At 45.0% G+C, this 21,130-nt stretch overlaps 2 protein-coding genes and 1 long non-coding RNA gene across 7 annotated transcripts in view; 1 reads left to right on the forward strand and 2 right to left on the reverse strand.

The window, feature by feature from the left end:
• The window catches only part of LOC143767950 (uncharacterized), a 243,024-nt gene that overhangs the window by 151,568 nt on the left and 70,326 nt on the right, over positions 1-21,130 (reverse strand). The window lies entirely within an intron of this gene.
• On the reverse strand, positions 11,989-17,017 carry LOC143769344 (uncharacterized). 4 transcript variants are annotated; one of them, XM_077257827.1, is made up of 4 exons: positions 16,271-17,017; positions 13,923-13,947; positions 12,968-13,028; positions 11,989-12,114 (listed from the first exon to the last, which is right to left on the reverse strand). In XM_077257827.1, exons 1-4 carry the CDS (start codon positions 16,455-16,457, stop codon positions 12,028-12,030), a joined length of 360 nt encoding a protein of 119 aa, XP_077113942.1. In that variant the 5' UTR covers positions 16,458-17,017; the 3' UTR covers positions 11,989-12,027. The 4 variants fall into 4 exon arrangements, 2 of the variants coding, with proteins under 2 accessions (XP_077113942.1, XP_077113943.1); XR_013214363.1 differs by lacking the exons at positions 13,923-13,947; positions 16,271-17,017 and adding an exon at positions 13,143-13,883; XR_013214362.1 differs by lacking the exons at positions 13,923-13,947; positions 16,271-17,017 and adding an exon at positions 13,143-13,883 and having other exon boundaries at positions 12,003-12,406.
• LOC143769345 (uncharacterized) lies at positions 17,335-19,103 on the forward strand. Of its 2 annotated transcripts, XR_013214365.1 has the most exons (4): positions 17,335-17,963; positions 18,078-18,138; positions 18,217-18,472; positions 18,992-19,065. It is a non-coding gene; the product is annotated as an uncharacterized LOC143769345 (long non-coding RNA). The 2 variants fall into 2 exon arrangements; XR_013214364.1 differs by lacking the exon at positions 18,217-18,472 and having other exon boundaries at positions 18,700-19,103.

The following is a 21,130-nucleotide window of genomic DNA, read 5'->3' on the forward strand; positions in this document are numbered from 1 at the left end:
TATACTAATCTCGTTAGAGATGATGCCCTACCGGTTGGTTAAAAGCGAAGCTTTCAAAGATCTGATGGCTTATGCAGTACCACGCTATGACCTACCTAGTCGGCACTTCTTTGCGAGAAAAGCCATCCCAGCCCTCCACGAGCATGTCAAAGACCGCATTGTCCATGCACTGAGTGTAGGGATTTGGAGAAGAATCCAAAAGTGGACCCTCTGGGTCGTGACTCTAGAGCCCCCGAGGACGAGTAGACCAGATGTAACCACCCCCTATACAGGGAGCGTTAGGAGCAGGTCCAAGGGGGAATGGAAACACAACAGCTAGAGCCAAAGGGGTGACCAAAACAAAAGAGGGAGACAGAGGACTAGCAATAGGGAACTGGAACAGACTTGGGATGTAGCTATATATGGGGTCACTGGAGGGGAACAAGGAAACCACGAGGCTGTAAAAAATAAAAAGAAAGAAATAAAGAACAGGGATACCAACAGGAAGGGAAAACAGACGCGGGACTAGAGAAAGGGCAGGTAAAGTGGAGACACACAATGGACTGGAGCACTGAACAGACACGGCGGAGACACAGAGCGGGAAAGGCTGAAACTAAGGACAAACACAGCGGAGACACTGAGCGGGCAAAGCACTACAGCAAGGAGAATGGTACAGAGACCGGGGGAGCCTAGGGCATAGGTACGCTGAACAAAGCTCAGAGAAACCTACAAATCAAAGGCGTCTTACCTGGGAAGACGCCGAGAAGACATACCCCATGGGCGCCGCCATGTTGGGGCAGAGCCATCAGGTCGAGACCTCCCAGGAGGCTCAGCGGCACAGGAGACGTGACTGTGCATGCGCAAAGAACTCAGACGCCCAGCGCAGAGAGAAGCAGAGCGGCGAGGGACAGAGTTGCGAGCACGCCGAGGGATAGGAGAAGACAGGTGAGTATGTGCGGTCATAACAGTACCCCCCTCCTTACTCCCCTTCTTAATGTTAGAGAGAAATCTTTTCATGATTAGAGGAGCATTGATGTTCTCTCGGGGCTCCCAGGATCTCTCCTCAGGACCAAATCCCTACCAGTCAATCAAAAAATAGGTTCTGCCCCTAACCACCTTTTTGGCAAGGATATCTTTAACATTAAAAATACCATCAGAAGTACTGAGTAGAGGAGAGTGAGAGGTAGAAGAGTGAAAACGATTGAAGACAGCGGGTTTGAGAAGAGACACATGGAAGGCATTAGGAATACGTAAAGAAGCAGGTAGCTTCAATTTGTAGGAAACATCATTGATGCGACTTAAGATAGGAAAATGTTGTGAACTATACCTTTTGGCTCCCTCTTGTGGTCACTAGTGATTTGGCACTTGAATTGTCTTTTACCAGGTTGGTACTCACCTGCTTCGTTAGACCATGGGTGTTGCTATTTAAACTTCCTGGATTCTCAGTCCAGTGCCTGGCATCGTTGTATTCAGTTCACTTCTGTTTGCTCCTGTCTTCAGGTCCTGGTTCTTTGCAAGATAAGCTAAGTCCTGCTTTCGTACTTTTGATCATTTGCATTGTTCTTATTTTTTTTGTCCAGCTTGTACAAAATGTGATTCCTGATATCGCTGGAAGCTCTAGGGGGCTGATATTCTCCCCCCACACCGTCAGTCGGTTTGGGGGTTCTTGGATATTCAGTGTGGATATTTTGCAGGGTTTTTTGCTGACCATATAAGTCTTCTTACTATATTCTGCTATTAGTCAGTGGGCCTCTCTTTGCTAAATCTAGTTCATTCTTACGTTTGTCTTTTCTTCTTACCTCACCGTTATTATTTGTTGGGGGCTTGTATTACTTTGGGGTCTTTTCTCTGGAGGCAAGAGAGGTCTTATTTTCCCTGATAGGGTTAGTTAGTTCTCCGGCTGGCGCGAGACGTCTAGGATCAACGTAGGCACGTTCCCCGGCTGCTGTTAGTGTTTGTGCTAGGATCAGTTATATGGTCAGCCTAGTTACCACTTCCCTGTGAGCTAGTATTTATGTTTTGCAGACTTTGCGGTAATCTCTGAGGTCCCCTGCCATTGGGACCATAACAGTATGCCAGGCCAATAAATAGTTAATGCATTGCTGAAGTGGGATTAAAAGAAAAGAAGTTCTGAGTTTTTTTGGTTTTTTTTTTCTATTTCCTCCCCTTTATCTCTGAGTGGCTTGAAACTTTGCTGCAGACATGAATGTTCAGACCTTGATTACTAGTGTGGATCAGCTTGCTGCACGTGTGCAGGGCATTCAGGATTTTGTTGTTAGCAGTCCTATGTCAGAGCCTAAGATACCTATTCCTGAGCTGTTCTCTGGAGATCGATTTAAATTTAGGAATTTTAAGAATAATTGTAAATTGTTTCTCTTTGAAACCTCGTTCGTCTGGAGATTCAGCTCAGCAAGTAAAAACTGTTATCTCCTTCTTGCGTGGCGACCCTCAGGATTGGGCTTTCTCGTTAGCGCCAGGAGATCCGGCATTGGCGGATGTTGATGCGTTTTTTCTGGCGCTCGGATTGCTTTATGAGGAGCCTAATCTTGAAATTCAGGCAGAAAAAGCTCTACTGGCCATCTCTCAGGGCCAGGATGAAGCTGAGGTGTACTGCCTAAAATTTCGGAAGTGGTCCGTGCTTACTCGATGGAATGAATGTGCTCTGGCCGCAAATTTCAGAAATGGCCTTTCTGAAGCCATTAAGAATGTGATGGTGGGTTTTACAATTCCTACAAGTCTGAATGATTCTATGGCGCTGGCTATTCAGATTGATCGGCGTTTGCGGGAGCGCAAATCCGCTAAACCTCTGGCGGTGTTGTCTGAACAGACACCTGTCTCAATGCAATGTGATAGAATCCTGACTAGAACCGAACGACAAAATCATAGACGTCAGAATGGGCTGTGTTTTTACTGTGGTGATTCTACACATGTTATATCAGCATGCTCTAAACGCCTAACCAAGGTTGTCAGTCCTGTCACCATTGGTAATTTGCAGCCTAAATTTATTTTGTCTGTGACTTTAATTTGTTCATTGTCTTCCTACCCTGTTATGGCATTTGTGGATTCAGGTGCTGCCCTGAGTCTTATGGACTTGTCGTTTGCCAAACGCTGCGGTTTTGTCCTGGAGCCTTTAAAAGTTCCGATTCCTCTCAGAGGAATTGATGCTACGCCACTGGCGGAAAATAAACCGCAGTATTGGACACAAGTGACCATGTGCATGACTCCTGAACATCGGGAGGTGATTCGTTTTCTTGTTCTGCATAAAATGAATGATTTGGTCGTTTTAGGTCTGCCATGGTTACAGACCCATAATCCTGTTTTGATTTGGAAGGCTATGTCTGTGTCAAGTTGGGGTTGTCAGGGAATTCATTGCGATTCTCCGCCGGTGTCTATTGCTACTTCTATTCCTTCAGAAGTTCCTGAGTATTTGTGTGACTATCAGGATGTATTCAGTGAGTCCAGGTCCAGTGCTCTTCCTCCTCATAGGGACTGTGACTGCGCTATAGATTTGATTCCTGGCAGTAAATTTCCTAAGGGACGATTATTTAATTTGTCTGTACCCGAGCATGCCGCGATGCGTTCTTATGTCAAGGAGTCTTTGGAGAAGGGGCATATTCGTCCATCCTCTTCCCCTCTTGGTGCGGGATTCTTTTTTGTGGCCAAGAAAGACGGGTCTTTGAGACCTTGTATAGACTATCGGCTTCTGAATAAAATCACTGTTAAGTTTCAGTATCCTTTGCCACTATTGTCAGACTTGTTTGCTCGGATTAAGGGTGCCAAGTGGTTCACCAAGATAGATCTTCATGGGGCGTACAACCTTGTGCGCATTAGGCAGGGAGATGAATGGAAAACTGCATTCAATACGCCCGAAGGTCATTTTGAATACTTGGTGATGCCCTTTGGGCTCTCTAATGCCCCTTCAGTGTTTCAGTCCTTTATGCATGATATCTTCCGGAGGTATCTGGATACATTTTTGATTGTGTATCTGGATGATATTCTAGTTTTCTCGGATGATTGGGATTCTCATGTAAAGCAGGTCAGGATGGTGTTTCAGGTTTTGCGTGATAACGCTTTGTTTGTGAAGGGCTCAAAGTGTCTCTTTGGAGTGCAGAAGATTTCCTTTTTGGGTTTTATTTTCTCCCCTTCTGCTGTGGAGATGGACCCAGTCAAGGTCCGAGCTATTCATGATTGGACTCAGCCCACTTCTGTTAAGAGTCTTCAGAAGTTCTTGGGGTTTGCTAATTTCTACCGTCGCTTTATCGCTAATTTTTCTAGCGTTGTTAAACCTTTGACGGATATGACCAAGAAAGGTTCTGATGTGGCTAATTGGGCTCCTGCAGCCGTGGAGGCCTTCCAGGAGCTGAAGTGCCGGTTTACTTCGGCGCCTGTTTTGTGCCAGCCTGATGTCTCACTTCCCTTTCAGGTTGAAGTGGATGCTTCTGAGATTGGTGCTGGGGCTGTTTTGTCGCAGAGAGGCTCTGGTTGCTCTGTGATGAGACCATGTGCTTTTTTCTCTAGGAAGTTTTCGCCTGCTGAGCGGAACTATGATGTTGGTAATCGGGAGTTGTTGGCCATGAAGTGGGCATTTGAGGAGTGGCGTCATTGGCTCGAGGGTGCTAAGCATCATGTGGTGGTCTTGACTGATCACAAAAATCTGATGTATCTCGAGTCTGCTAAGCGCCTGAATCCTAGACAGGCTCGTTGGTCATTGTTTTTCTCTCGTTTTGACTTTGTGGTCTCGTACCTGCCTGGTTCGAAGAATGTTAAGGCTGATGCTCTTTCTAGGAGCTTTGTGCCTGACTCTCCTGGAGTCTCGGAGCCAGGTGGTATTCTTAAAGAGGGAGTAATCGTGTCGGCCATATCTCCTGATTTGCGACGTGTGTTGCAGAGTTTTCAGGCTGGTAGACCTGACTCTTGTCCACCCGACAGATTGTTTGTTCCTGATAAATGGACCAGCAAAGTCATTTCCGAGGTTCATTCCTCGGTGTTGGCAGGGCATCCGGGAATTTTTGGTACCCGAGATTTGGTGGCTAGGTCCTTTTGGTGGCCTTCCTTGTCACGGGATGTGCGGTCATTTGTGCAGTCCTGTGGGACTTGTGCTCGGGCTAAGCCTTGTTGTTCTCGTGCTAGCGGGTTGCTTCTGCCCTTGCCCATCCCAAAGAGGCCTTGGACACACATTTCCATGGATTTCATTTCTGATCTTCCGGTGTCTCAAGGAATGTCTGTCATTTGGGTGGTGTGTGATCGTTTTTCCAAAATGGTCCATTTGGTACCCTTGCCTAAGTTGCCTTCCTCTTCCGATCTGGTTCCTTTGTTTTTTCAGAATGTGGTTCGGTTACACGGCATTCCGGAGAATATCGTGTCCGACAGAGGATCCCAGTTTGTGTCCAGATTCTGGCGATCTTTTTGTGCTAAAATGGGCATTGATTTGTCGTTTTCATCTGCCTTCCATCCTCAGACTAATGGTCAAACGGAGCGAACTAATCAGACACTGGAGGCTTATTTGAGATGTTTTGTTTCTGCAGACCAGGATGATTGGGTGACCTTCTTGCCATTGGCGGAGTTTGCCCTTAATAATCGGGCTAGTTCCGCTACTTTGGTTTCGCCATTCTTCTGCAACTCTGGTTTTCATCCTCGTTTCTCCTCGGGTCATGTTGAGTCTTCTGACTGTCCTGGGGTGGATTACGTGATGGATAGGTTGCAGCAGATTTGGAATCATGTGGTGGACAACTTGAAGTTGTCACAGGAGAAGGCTCAGCGTTTTGCCAACCGCCGCCGCGGTGTGGGCCCCCGACTTCGTGTTGGGGATTTGGTTTGGTTGTCTTCTCGGTATGTCCCTCTGAAGGTTTCCTCTCCTAAGTTTAAGCCTCGCTTTATTGGTCCTTATAAAATTTTGGAAGTCGGTTTCTTTTCGTTTGGATCTTCCGGTGTCGTTTGCCATTCACAACATGTTCCATAGGTCTTTGTTGCGGGGGTATGTTGTGCCTGTGGTTCCTGCTGTTGAGCCTCCTGCTCCGGTGTTGGTTGAGGGCGAGTTGGAGTACGTGGTGGAGAAGATCTTGGATTCTCGTCTCTCTAGATGGAGGCTTCAGTATTTGGTCAAATGGAAGGGCTATGGTCAGGAGGATAATTCCTGGGTGGCCGCCTCTGATGTTCATGCGGCCGATTTGGTTCGTGCCTTCCACGCTGCTCATCCTGGTCGCCCTGGTGGTCTTGGTGAGGGTTCGGTGACCCCTCCTTAAAGGGGGGGTACTTTTGTGAACTATACCTTTTGGCTCCCTCTTGTGGTCACTAGTGATTTGGCACTTGGATTGTCTTTTACCAGGTTGGTACTCACCTGCTTCGTTAGACCATGGGTGTTGCTATTTAAACTTCCTGGATTCTCAGTCCAGTGCCTGGCATCGTTGTATTCAGTTCACTTCTGTTTGCTCCTGTCTTCAGGTCCTGGTTCTTTGCAAGATAAGCTAAGTCCTGCTTTCGTACTTTTGATCATTTGCATTGCTCTTATTTTTTTTGTCCAGCTTGTACAAAATGTGATTCCTGATATCGCTGGAAGCTCTAGGGGGCTGATATTCTCCCCCCACACCGTCAGTCGGTTTGGGGGTTCTTGGATATTCAGCGTGGATATTTTGCAGGGTTTTTTGCTGACCATATAAGTCTTCTTACTATATTCTGCTATTAGTCAGTGGGCCTCTCTTTGCTAAATCTAGTTCATTCTTACGTTTGTCTTTTCTTCTTACCTCACCGTTATTATTTGTTGGGGGCTTGTATTACTTTGGGGTCTTTTCTCTGGAGGCAAGAGAGGTCTTATTTTCCCTGATAGGGTTAGTTAGTTCTCCGGCTGGCGCGAGACGTCTAGGATCAACGTAGGCACGTTCCCCGGCTGCTGTTAGTGTTTGTGCTAGGATCAGTTATATGGTCAGCGGTAATCTCTGAGGTCCCCTGCCATTGGGACCATAACAGGAAAAGGACCAATGTAGCGAGAACCCAGTTTGTGTGAGGGAATCTTAAGCCTAATATAAATAGAAGAAAGTCAAACTTTATTGCCGGGAACATATGGAGGAGCATCTAAACGCTTCTTATCAGCAAACCTCTTCATATTACTGCTAGCTTTTTCGAGAGCCTCTTTGGTCTCGTGCCAAATCTTAGATAACTCCTGGGACAAGAAATCCGCCGCCGGTACCCCTGAGGTGAGAGAAACAGGAAGAGGAATGCCCGGATGTTGCCCAAAGACCACAAAGAAGGGAGATTTGGAAGAAAACTCTCTGGGAAGATTGTTATAAGAAAACTCTGCCCAAGGGAGAAGAGAAACCCAGTCATCCTGATGAGCATTGGAAAAATGTCGCAGGTATGTAGTTAGAACTTGATTAACTCGCTCCACTTGGCCGTTGGATTGTGGATGATATGCGGAAGAGAAATCCAGGATAATCTTCAATAGTCTGCAGAGGGCTCTCCAAAAACGTGAGGTAAATTGAACTCCACGGTCGGAGACAATATGTTGTGGGAAGCCATGAAGATGGAAGACTTGATGTAAAAAGATTTTTGCCAACTCAGGAGCGGAAGGCAGACCAGGTAAAGCAACGAAGTGAGCCATCTTGGAAAACTTATCCACGATAACTAGGATGACAGAGCAATCCGAGGAACGGGGCAGATCGGTGATGAAGTCCATGGCGATATGGCTCCAAGGGACGGAAGGCACAGACAAAAGATGCAGGAGACCGGATGGAAGTTGCCTAGGAACTTTATTTTTGGCACAAGAAGAACAAGAAGCTATGAATTCGGAGACGTCTTGACGGAGGGATGGCCACCAGTAGTGCCGAGAGATAAGGGAGAGTGTCTTCTTGACTCCTACATGTCCTGCAATCTTGGAGGAGTGAAACGTAAAACTCTCTTTGTCTTGATTCGACACAAAAGTCTTGCCAGGAGGTGCTGGAACCACTCTCAGAGGAGCAAAGGTGACGATTCTTGCTGGATCAATGATGTGAGCCGGAGAGTCCTCTATGTCCAAAGGCTGAAAAGATCTTGAGAGAGCATCCGCCTTCTTATTTCCGGGTCGGAAATGAAGTTCGAAATCAAATCATCCAAAGAATAAAGTGTTATGGACCTGGTGGTTAGGAGCACCCAGAATGACCTGATGGTTAAACTGTAAAACAGGACAAGCTCTGGGAAGTGGGAGCTCTGTTGACCGCAAAACCTTAATCCTATCACACACACTAGAAATAGCCATGGAGCGTGCCTAACTCTGCCTAGACGCTTCTTCACAGCCTAAGAGCTAACTACCCCTAAAGATAGGAAATAAAGCCTTACCTTGCCTCAGAGAAATTCCCCAAAGGAAAAGGCAGCCCCCCACAAATATTGACTGTTGTTATGATCCTTAGTGGTTGAGGATCACAAATTACTCCAGCAAGGTGACTAAACATAGGACAAGCTCTAGGGAGGTGGAAAACTGGACTGACCGCAAATCTGAATCTATCCAAACACACTAGAGGTAGCCGGTGAACGTGCCTAAAATCCTAGACGTCTCGAGCCAGCCTGAGGAACTAACTACCCCTAGAGAGAAAGAAAGACCTCTCTTGCCTCCAGAGAAATAATCCCCAAAGATATAGAAGCCCCCAACAGATAATAACGGTGAGGTAAGAGGAAGGCACATACATAGGGGTGAAAGCAGATTCAGCAAATGAGGCCCACTAATACTAGATAGCAGAAAATAGAAAAGTGATCTATGCGGTCAGTAAAAAACCCTTACAAAATATCCACACTGAGATTTCAAGAACCCCCGCACCAACTAACGGTGTGGGGGGAGAAACTCAGTCCCCTAGAGCAACCAGCAAGCAAAGAAATCACATTTTAGCAAGCTGGACAAAAAAAAACATGATGAATGCTGATAATCAGAAAATGAACAAACAAGAACTTAGCTTGTCTTGGAGAGGCTGGGAGCAAGGTAGTCACAAGGAATCTGAAGAGCACTGAATACATTGATAGCAGGCAAGGAACTGAGTATCCAGGTGAGCTAAATAGGAAACCAACCAAGGATAACGAACCAGCTGATGCAGCCAACCTGCAGAAAGACAACACTACACAGTACCGATTGTGACCACTAGAGGGAGCCCAAAAATAGAGTTCACAACAGACTGTGAGTTAAGAGGAAAATCACAAACGCAGGAATGAAACAGGTTTTAGCAAAGGAGGCCAGTCTTCACTAAACAGACAGAGGATAGGAAAGGTATCTTTGCGGTCAACACAAAAAACTGCAAAAAAACACGCAGAGTGTGCAAAAAGACCCCCGCACCGACTCACGGTGCGGAGGTACCACTCTGCACCCCAGAGCTTCCAGCTAGCAAGACGATATCATGATAGCAAGCTGGACTAGAAATTAGCAAGTACACAATGAACGAAAATGAACTAGCAGGGACTTAGCTTCTGCTGGAGTAGACAGGACATCAGAAAGATCCAAGAGAGATCTGAACCAGTACTAAGACATCGACAGCTGGCATGAAGTAACGATCTGAGTGGAGTTAAATAGAGAAGCCAGCCTAACAATAAACGAGGGCAGCTGAGGGAGGAAACTCAAGAACCAGTAGCTCCACTCACAGCCACCAGAGGGAGTTCACAGACAGAACTCGCCGAAGTACCATTCATGACCACAGGAGGGAGTTCAAGAACGGAATTCACAACAGTACCCCCCTTGAGGAGGGGTCACCGAACCCTCACCAGAGCCCCCAGGCCGATCAGGATGAGCCAAATGAAAGGCACGAACTAAATCGGCAGCATGGACATCAGAGGCAACAACCCAGGAGTTATCCTCCTGACCATATTTCCATTTGACCAGGTACTGAAGTTTCCGCCTCGAAATACGAGAATCTAAAATCTTCTCCACCACATACTCCAACTCCCCCTCGACCAACACCGGAGCAGGAGGGTCAACGGAGGGAACCATAGGCGCCACATATCTCCGCAACAAGGACCTATGGAACACATTATGGATGGCAAAAGAAGCTGGAAGGGCCAAACGAAATGACACAGGATTGAGAATTTCAGAAATCTTATAAGGACCAATGAAACGAGGCTTAAACTTAGGAGAAGAAACCTTCATAGGAACATAACGAGACAACAACCAAACAAAATCTCCAACACGAAGTCGGGGACCAACACAACGACGGCGGTTGGCGAAGCGTTGAGCCTTCTCCTGGGACAATGTCAAATTGTCCACTACGTGAGTCCAAATTTGCTGCAACCTGTCCACCACAGAATCCACACCAGGACAGTCCGAAGGCTCAACCTGCCCTGAAGAAAAACGAGGATGAAAACCAGAATTACAAAAAAAAGGCGAAACCAAAGTAGCCGAACTGGCTCGATTATTAAGGGCGAACTCAGCCAATGGCAAGAAGGTCACCCAATCATCCTGATCCGCAGAAACAAAGCATCTCAGATATGTTTCCAAAGTCTGATTGGTTCGTTCGGTTTGGCCATTTGTCTGACGATTGAAAGCCGAAGAAAAAGACAAATCAATGCCCATCTTAGCACAAAAGGACCGCCAAAACCTTGAAACAAACTGGGAACCTTTGTCCGACACGATGTTCTCCGGAATGCCATGCAAACGAACCACATGCTGGAAAAACAATGGAACCAAATCAGAGGAGGAAGGCAATTTAGGCAAGGGTACCAAATGGACCATCTTAGAGAAGCGATCACAAACCACCCAGATGACCGACATCCTTTGAGAGACAGAGAGATCTGAAATAAAATCCATGGAAATATGCGTCCAGGGCCGGCAAGGGCAAAAGTAACCCAATGGCACGAGAACAGCAGGGCTTAGCCCGAGCACAAGTCCCACAGGACTGGACAAAAGAACGCACATCCCGTGACAAGGAAGGCCACCAAAAGGACCTAGCCACCAAATCTCTGGTACCAAAAATCCCAGGATGACCAGCCAAAACCGAACAATGAACCTCAGAGATAACCCTACTAGTCCATCTATCAGGGACAAATAATTTCTCCGCTGGACAACGGTCAGGTCTATCAGCCTGAAACTCCTGCAGCACCCGCCGCAAATCAGGGGAGATGGCAGACAGAATTACCCCCTCTTTAAGAATACAAGCCGGCTCAGGAACTCCAGGAGAATCAGGCACAAAACTCCTTGAAAGGGCATCAGCCTTCACATTCTTAGAACCCAGAAGGTATGAAACCACAAAATCGAAGCGGGAGAAAAACAGCGACCATCGAGCCTGTCTAGGATTCAACCGCTTGGCAGATTCGAGATAAGTCAGATTTTTGTGATCCGTTAAGACCACCAGGCGATGCTTGGCTCCTTCAAGCCAATGTCGCCACTCCTCGAATGCTCACTTCATAGCCAACAACTCCCGATTGCCAACATCATAATTACGCTCAGCCGGTGAAAACTTTCTAGAAAAGAAAGCACATGGCTTCATCACAGAGCCATCAGAACTTCTTTGAGACAAAACAGCCCCTGCTCCAATCTCAGAAGCATCAACCTCGACCTGAAAAGGGAGCGAAACATCTGGCTGACGCAACACAGGGGCCGAATAGAAACGACGTTTCAACTCCTGAAAAGCCTCATTGGCCGCAAAGGACCAATTCACCACATCAGCACCTTTCTTGGTCAAATCAGTCAACGGTTTAACAACACTAGAAAAATTAGCGATGAAGCGACGGTAAAAATTAGCAAAGCCCAGGAATTTCTGAAGGCTCTTCACAGATGTAGGCCGAGTCCAATCAAAAATGGCCTGAACTTTAACAGGATCCATCTCGATAGTAGAAGGGGAAAAAATGAAGCCCAAAAAGGAAACCTTCTGTACTCCGAAGAGACATTTAGACCCCTTCACAAACAAGGAATTAGCACGAAGGACCTGGAACAACATTCTGACCTGATTCACATGAGACTCCCAGTCATCCGAAAAGACCAAAATATCATCCAAATATACAATCATGAATCTATCCAGATACTCTCGGAAGATGTCATGCATAAAGGACTGAAACACAGATGGATTTTTTTAAATTTGCTAATTTATTCAAGTGAAAAACAGAAAATCAAATGTGACAGATCAAATAGTAGGCAGTATAAGCGACTGAGTGATTTGACGTTTCGACCCTCCCGGGTCTTACTCTAAAGTCGCACTGTGAATACAAAACAGTATAAACAAGATCTTTAGTTACATAATATACAGAAATTACAAGACAACACATACAAAACAATATATACAGTATAAAAAGTATGTTTACAATATTATACCCCAATAGACTATGTTATGAGGCTAAGTTATAGCATGGGGTCTGTCAAACGGGAATCAGTCATGTGACATAGTGTCTACGAGTGCTTCTGTAGTAAAAAGTATAGTTGTTACCTTAATCCAGGATTTATGAGTGGCTCTTATGGTAGTGAGGATGTTATCCCTGTAGTGTCAAGGGGCTGGGGAGAATGATAGTAATGTTAGTAGCCTGTGATGGATAGGCAGTTACATAGAGGCCCAACATACGTCCAAAAGTAATAGTGATTTACCAGGTACAGTCTTTTTGATACCAAGTATGGCCTGATAGTTGATTTCTCTCTGAGTATGACCTGTAATACCATATACATGAGTGTCAGTGAAAGGTAGTTACTAGTAGCACCCTGGTGTATCCAGAATGAATAATCACCTTGCTGAGGAATAGCAGCGGTGCATCAGCGTCTTGCTGCTGTTTGCATACGCGATTCAAATAGAAAGTTGGTATGTCACTGGAGACAACCTGGAATGTATAATTGCAATGGTAAGGGGCGATAACTATATATGTTAGTGGTGTCCAGAGGTTGCTAGAGGGGAGAAAATACCTTTCTTGCAGGTGCCAATGTATCAGCCTTAAATTGCTGGTAAGTTGTATGTGGTTTAATGGATTTGCCAGTTCTGGATAAAGCCTGTAATGTTATAGATAATTGGTCAGCCATGCTGTTGGTATTGGGCAGTGTCCTCAGGGAGGTAAGGTGAGTTTTTACCTTGTAGTGGGGTAACAGCGGCGCAACTGCGTCTTGCTGGTGGACATGTAGGCTTAGTACCCTGAGGGGATCACCAAAATGCGGTAATCAGTATATTACATGCATAACCAGGCACAAACAGATCAGCTTCCTCAAACAGATAATGTAGATAATGTAAGGTGCTCAGCTTTGTTACCTTAGTGGATGGGGGATAGCGCTCCTGCGTCCTGTGGGAAGGCATGATATGTTCCATGTGGGGCTCTTTAAATAGTCTGACTGCTCTAATGGGGATTGCTGGCCGGAAATGACGTTGTGTTCAGTAAAACTGGGCTACTGCGCATGCCCGAGTGTTTGTGTACTCAGTAACCATGGTGCTGCTCCCTGGTGAGTGGGAGGTGGGTTGCTGACATAGCGCTTGTGACTGTGCATGTCAGGAGATGGTATCGCTTCAGTCCCAGCTGGAAATGATCACCCTCATGGCCGAGCTCCTGTGAAGAGCTTGTGTGAATGTCCCAGCGTCCCTAAGTAACCATGGCAGCAGCTGCTGCTGTGTACTGAGTGATCTCGGCAGGGTGTAACCTGAGCCATGTTGTAAGAGTCTGTGTAGGAAAGTAGCTGTCTGGATGCATGGTCTGCCCCCCTGGATTAACCCCTAAGTGATGAATTCTAGATAGTATAAGGAATTAACCCCTGAATAATGAACCTCTTTGGTATGTTGAGAAAAAATAGATTCATGTACTGGAAAGATAAATGGAAAAAATAAAATAAATGTGGATGACCTGGATGATAACGTAATGGAAAAAATAAAAGGACAAGAATATGTATCAAGAAAGAAAAAATGCAAAACCGCAAACACAGAAAAATAAAATGAAAATAGAGTTGGATAAAAACGAAAATAAATTAAAAAATGAAAAAGGAAAAAGAAAAAAGGAAAAAATAAAATAAAAATAATATATCCAGGGGAGTGAACACTCACCTAGAACCGAATGGCATCAGCGTGTCTAAAAGGCAAAAGGAGAGTGGTTAGAGATATTTAGATGAGCCAATTGATTTCCCTATTAAGGCCCCTGGGTTCCAACGTGTCTAAAGTATGGATCCAGTAAGCCTCTCTTTGTTTCAAGGTCCTTATTCGATCACCCCCTCGCCTAGGGCGATCTATCTGCTCAATCACTTGAAATTTCAACTGTGCCACCGAATGGCGGTATTTGCGAAAATGGTCTGGTAAGGGGAGCCAAGTTTTGCCACATCTAATAGTGGACTTGTGACTGGATATCCTATCCTTAACATGTTGTGTGGTCTCCCCCACATAAAGGAGGCCACATGGGCATTTCACGACATACACAACAAAATTTGAGTTGCAGGTATAGTAACCTTTTATAGGATAGGACTTACCAGTTCTTGGATGTACAATATTCTCTGATTTTATAATATTTGAGCAGGAGGCACAGTTAAGGCAAGGAAATGTGCCATGACGTCTAGTGCTTAATAGCCTTTGTGTGGTTGTGGGGTGTGCACTGCCTATATCCGCTCGTATTAATTTGTCCCTCAAGTTGGCTGCCCTTTTGGTGCACATCAGTGCAGGGGTGTTAAAGGGTTCAATATTGGGGTAGGCCTGGGCCAGAAGGGGCCAGTGTTTCCGAATGATGGTATGGACTTTCGGCATGAGGGGGTGGTATGTGTGTACAAATGGCACCCTTTCTCTGTGCTGAGTGGGCAGAGGAGGTGAAGATGGAGTGAGGGCACGGGTTTTCTCTTTGTCCAGTAATCTCAGTGGGTAGCTCCTTTCTTGAAATTTCTGTGACATTGTTTCGAGTCTGGTGGTTGCTGTAGTGGTCTCAGAAACAATTCGTGTGACCCTGTTGAATTGTGAGCGCGGAATACTGTCCTTAGTGCTCTTAGGATGACAACTAGTGTAATGTAATAGGCTGTTACTGTCTGTTGGTTTGCAAAACAGGTCCGTCTGGAGGTTCCCCAATGTGTCTTTAGTTACTAATGTATCGAGAAATGGTACAGAGTCATTATGCTGATGAATAGTAAACTGTAATTCAGGGTAGATGGAATTTAAAAGGTGGTAAAATGTGTCCAGAGTGGCAGCAGTACCCTTCCAGATGAGGAATATGTCGTCTATGAATCTGTGATAACAGATAGTATTCTGTTGGAATAATTGATTGGTGAAGACATAATTAACCTCAAAGTGGTTCATAAACGCGTTAGCGTAAGCTGGCGCCACGTTGGACCCCATTGCGGTCCCACGTTGTTGATTATAAAACGTGTCCTCGTATAAGAAGTAATTCTCATAGAGAACCAAATTCAGTAGGTCAAGGCATAGTTGAATTGTGTCAGGTGTATGGCTTGACTCCTCCAATAAAGATTTAGTGGCCTCAATTCCCTTATCGTGTGAAATTGACGTATAGAGGCTGTTGACGTCTAAGGTAACTAATAGGCTATCAGGGGGGACCCTCCCAAGTTGTTTTAGGACAGTTAAAAAATGTCCTGTGTCCAACAGAAAGGATTTTGTTTTTCTGACTAGGGGAGTAAGTATCCTCTCCAGGAAGACAGACAGGGGTGAGAGAATGGACTCTGTAGAGGCAACGATGGGTCTGCCCGGCGGGTTTACCAGAGACTTGTGTATCTTTGGTAGGACATAGAACACAGGTGTGATTGGGTGGGGATTTGATAAGAAGGTGGCTGTTTTTTGGTCTATAGTGTTACGGTCAAGGTACGTTTTAATCAGGTGTTTGATCTTTCGGTCAATGTCATAGATGGGATCTCTTGGTATAATCCGATAAGTCTCAGTATCGGATAGTTGTCTATAGACCTCCTGGCAATATGTGTGTCGATCCATAACCACAATAGCCCCACCCTTGTCAGCTGGCTTAATGATGATCCCCTTGTTCTCTGTCAAGGACTTGAGTGCCCTTTTCTCATTTGGGACTAAATTGGGGTGTGTTGGAAACAAACCAATCTTTTGTTGGTGCGAGAGTTGTTTAATTTCTCGATCCACCAGTTCAATGAAGGTCTCAGTGGCATGATAAGTACGTGGTGGTTGGTAATTGCTGGGATTACGTAATCCCAGTGATGTAATAGATATCCCTGGAACGGGGATCGTTCCTTGTGATGCCGTAGTATTACCCAAGGTGCCATCACTGGTCCCGAAATGGGTTTTAAGTCTCAATGTCCGAAAAAAACGTTGTAAATCTTTCTCCAATTGAAAATCATCCCATCTTGGAGTCGGGCAGAATGACAATCCCTTTTGTAGGAGCGATAATTCTGCAGGGGAGAGAAGATAGCTGGAAATATTAATTACCAGGTTTGTTGACTTACCTGGGACCGTGTGGTCATTCTTTCGCCTCGATCGTCTGGTGCGTCTGTATGCTGTAGTCCTCCCCTGCGGCCCTTGGATAAAAAACGATGTCGGTTTGTGTTGACTGAAGAGTCGCTGCTTGAACTGAAGGATCCTTGTCTCCTTTGATTGGGCGGACGCCGCCAGGTAGTGTAGGAGGTGTTCCATCTGTAAACCTGGTCCTTTGAGTAGTCTTCGTTATCTCTCTGGAATTTTTGTCTTTTCCTTTCTTGTAGAGTCTTTTGATATTCGATCAGAATTTTGTCCGTTTTGTTTTTGATGTTAGTCCATTCAGAAGAAGAGAGAGTGGTAGACAGTTGTGTTTCAATCGCCTGTATATTCAATTTGGTTTCCTCAATTGATTTCTGAAGATATTCCACTGTTAAAATGATAATATCTAGGGAGCATTTATTGAGAATTTTTTTATATTTCTCACAAAATTCCTGATTCTCAGAAAACAACGTAGGATGCAAATTGCTCCTAAGTCCTCTGGGTATTTTATTCTGTCTATGATACTCCGCTAAAGTGGTGCAATGGAGATCATACGAAATGAATTTACGTCTTTCTTTCTCGTAATCACGGGTCTTTAACTCCTGTACTGGAGTGTGAAGAAACTCGTTCGACCCAGTCACTTGTGATAATATGCTAGAACTTGTAGCCTCATCATATGTGAATGTTTCGGTAGACATGGGAAATAGGTGCTAGTGCCAAGCAAAATAAAGCATAAATGTAAAAGGACCTTGAAACAAAGAGAGGCTTACTGGATCCATACTTTAGACACGTTGGAACCCAGGGGCCTTAATAGGGAAATCAATTGGCTCATCTAAATATCTCTAACCACTCTCCTTTTGCCTTTTAGACACGCTGATGCCATTCGGTTCTAGGTGAGTGTCCACTCCTAACTCCCCTGGATATATTATTTTTATTTTTTCCTTTTTTCCTTTTTTCTTTTTCCTTTTTCATTTTTTAATTTATTTTCGTTTTTATCCAACTCTATTTTCATTTTATTTTTCTGTGTTTGCGGTTTTGCATTTTTTCTTTCTTGATACATATTCTTGTCCTTTTATTTTTTCCATTACGTTATCATCCAGGTCATCCACATTTATTTTATTTTTTCCATTTATCTTTCCAGTACATGAATCTATTTTTTCTCAACATACCAAAGAGGTTCATTATTCAGGGGTTAATTCCTTATACTATCTAGAATTCATCACTTAGGGGTTAATCCAGGGGGGCAGACCATGCATCCAGACAGCTACTTTCCTACACAGACTCTTACAACATGGCTCAGGTTACACCCTGCCGAGATCACTCAGTACACAGCAGCAGCTGCTGCCATGGTTACTTAGGGACGCTGGGACATTCACACAAGCTCTTCACAGGAGCTCGGCCATGAGGGTGATCATTTCCAGCTGGGACTGAAGCGATACCATCTCCTGACATGCACAGTCACAAGCGCTATGTCAGCAACCCACCTCCCACTCACCAGGGAGCAGCACCATGGTTACTGAGTACACAAACACTCGGGCATGCGCAGTAGCCCAGTTTTACTGAACACAACGTCATTTCCGGCCAGCAATCCCCATTAGAGCAGTCAGACTATTTAAAGAGCCCCACATGGAACATATCATGCCTTCCCACAGGACGCAGGAGCGCTATCCCCCATCCACTAAGGTAACAAAGCTGAGCACCTTACATTATCTACATTATCTGTTTGAGGAAGCTGATCTGTTTGTGCCTGGTTATGCATGTAATATACTGATTACCGCATTTTGGTGATCCCCTCAGGGTACTAAGCCTACATGTCCACCAGCAAGACGCAGTTGCGCCGCTGTTACCCCACTACAAGGTAAAAACTCACCTTACCTCCCTGAGGACACTGCCCAATACCAACAGCATGGCTGACCAATTATCTATAACATTACAGGCTTTATCCAGAACTGGCAAATCCATTAAACCACATACAACTTACCAGCAATTTAAGGCTGATACATTGGCACCTGCAAGAAAGGTATTTTCTCCCCTCTAGCAACCTCTGGACACCACTAACATATATAGTTATCGCCCCTTACCATTGCAATTATACATTCCAGGTTGTCTCCAGTGACATACCAACTTTCTATTTGAATCGCGTATGCAAACAGCAGCAAGACGCTGATGCACCGCTGCTATTCCTCAGCAAGGTGATTATTCATTCTGGATACACCAGGGTGCTACTAGTAACTACCTTTCACTGACACTCATGTATATGGTATTACAGGTCATACTCAGAGAGAAATCAACTATCAGGCCATACTTGGTATCAAAAAGACTGTACCTGGTAAATCACTATTACTTTTGGACGTATGTTGGGCCTCTATGTAACTGCCTATCCATCACAGGCTACTAACATTACTATCATTCTCCCCAGCCCCTTGACACTACAGGGATAACATCCTCACTACCATAAGAGCCACTCATAAATCCTGGATTAAGGTAACAACTATACTTTTTACTACAGAAGCACTCGTAGACACAATGTCACATGACTGATTCCCGTTTGACAGACCCCATGCTATAACTTAGCCTCATAACATAGTCTATTGGGGTATAATATTGTAAACATACTTTTTATACTGTATATATTGTTTTGTATGTGTTGTCTTGTAATTTCTGTATATTATGTAACTAAAGATCTTGTTTATACTGTTTTGTATTCACAGTGCGACTTTAGAGTAAGACCCGGGAGGGTCGAAACGTCAAATCACTCAGTCGCTTATACTGCCTACTATTTGATCTGTCACATTTGATTTTCTGTTTTTCACTTGAATAAATTAGCAAATTTAAAAAAATCCTTTTGTTTCTAAGATATTCCACACAGGGAGTGCGGTGGATTTCAATAATACTGATACTGGACCTTACGGTCTGTCTCACCAGCACCCCGATCTAAATTTAGAGTGCAGGCCAAATTATATTTACATTTATGAAACACAGATGGAGCATTAGAAAGCCCGAATGGCATCACTAGATACTCAAAATGGCCCTCGGGCGTATTAAATGCTGTTTTCCATTCATCGCCCTGTTTAATACGCACCAGATTATACGCCCCTCGAAGATCTATCTTGGTGAACCAACTAGCCCCCTTAATCCGAGCAAACAAATCAGACAGTAGAGGCAAAGGGTACTGAAATTTGACCGTGATCTTATTGAGAAGACGGTAATCTATACAAGGTCTCAGAGAACCATCCTTCTTGGCCACAAAAAAGAACCCTGCTCCCAACGGTGACGACGATGGGCGAATATGCCCTTTCTCCAAGGACTCTGCTCTGGCACAGATAAATTGAAAAGTCGGCCCTTAGGAAACTTGCTACCAGGAATCAATTAATAGCACAATCACAATCCCTATGAGGAGGTAGGGCACTGGATTTGGGCTCATCAAATACATCCCGGTAATCCGACAAAAACTCAGGGACTTCAGAAGGAGTGGAGGAAGAAATTGACAACAATGGAACATCACCATGTACCCCTCGACAACCCCAACTGGACACAGACATTGATTTCCAATCCAATACTGGATTATGGACCTGTAGCCATGGCAACCCCAACACGACCACATCATGCAGATTATGCAACACCAAAAAGCGAATATCCTCCTGATGTGCAGGAGCCATGCACATGGTCAACTGAGTCCAGTACTGAGGCTTATTCTTGGCCAAAGGCATAGCATCAATTCCCCTTAATGGAATAGGATACTGCAAGGGCTCCAAGGAAAAACCACAGCGCCTGGCAAACTCCAAGTCCATCAAATTCAGGGCGGCGCCAGAATCCACAAATGCCATAACAGAGTAGGACGACAAAGAGCAAATCAGAGTAACGGACAAAAGAAATTTAGGCTGTACAGTACCAATGGTGACAGACCTAGCGAACCGCTTAGTGCGCTTAGGACAATCAGAGATAGCATGAGTGGAGTCACCACAGTAAAAACACAGCCCATTCTGACGTCTGTGTTCCTGCCGTTCAGCTCTGGTCAATGTCCTATCACATTGCATAGGCTCAGGCCTCTGCTCAGAGGATACCGCCAAATGGTGCACAACTTTGCGCTCCCGCAAACGCCGATCGATCTGAATGGCCAAGGACATTGATTCACTCAGACCAGCAGGCGTAGGGAACCCCACCATAACATCCTTAAGGGCTTCAGAAAGACCCTTTCTGAAAATTGCTGCCAGGGCACACTCATTCCATTGAGTAAGTACAGACCACTTTCTGAACTTCTGGCAATATACTGTACCTCCGCTTCATCCTGACCCTGACACAAAGCCAGCAACATTTTCTCTGCCTCATCCACTGAATTCGGTTCATCATAAAGCAATCCAAGCGCCAGAAAAAACGCATCTACATTACGCAATGCAGGATCTCCTGGCGCAAGGGAGAATGCCCAGTCTTGAGGGTCGCCACGTAACAAAGAAATAATGATTTTTACTTGCTGAATGGGGTCACCAGAAGAGCGGGGTTTCAAAGCAAGAAACAATTTACAATTATTTTTGAAATTCAGAAACTTAGATCTATCCCCAGAAAACAAATCAGGAATTGGAATTCTAGGCTCTAACATCGGATTCTGAACTACATAATTTTGAATGCTTTGTACCCTTGCAGTGAGTTGATCCACACAAGAGGACAGACCTTGTATGTCCATATCTACACCTGAGTCCTGAACCACTCAGAGGTTAAGGGGAAAAGAGAGACAAAACACACTGCAGAGAAAAAAAAATGGTCTCAGAACTTCTCTTATCCCTCTATTGAGATGCATTAACACTTTGATGGCCAGCTGTACTGTTATGGACCTGGTGGTTAGGAGCACCCGG

The sequence above is a fragment of the Ranitomeya variabilis genome, chromosome 4 (assembly GCF_051348905.1).
Source record: "Ranitomeya variabilis isolate aRanVar5 chromosome 4, aRanVar5.hap1, whole genome shotgun sequence".
Taxonomy (NCBI): Eukaryota; Metazoa; Chordata; class Amphibia; order Anura; family Dendrobatidae; genus Ranitomeya; species Ranitomeya variabilis.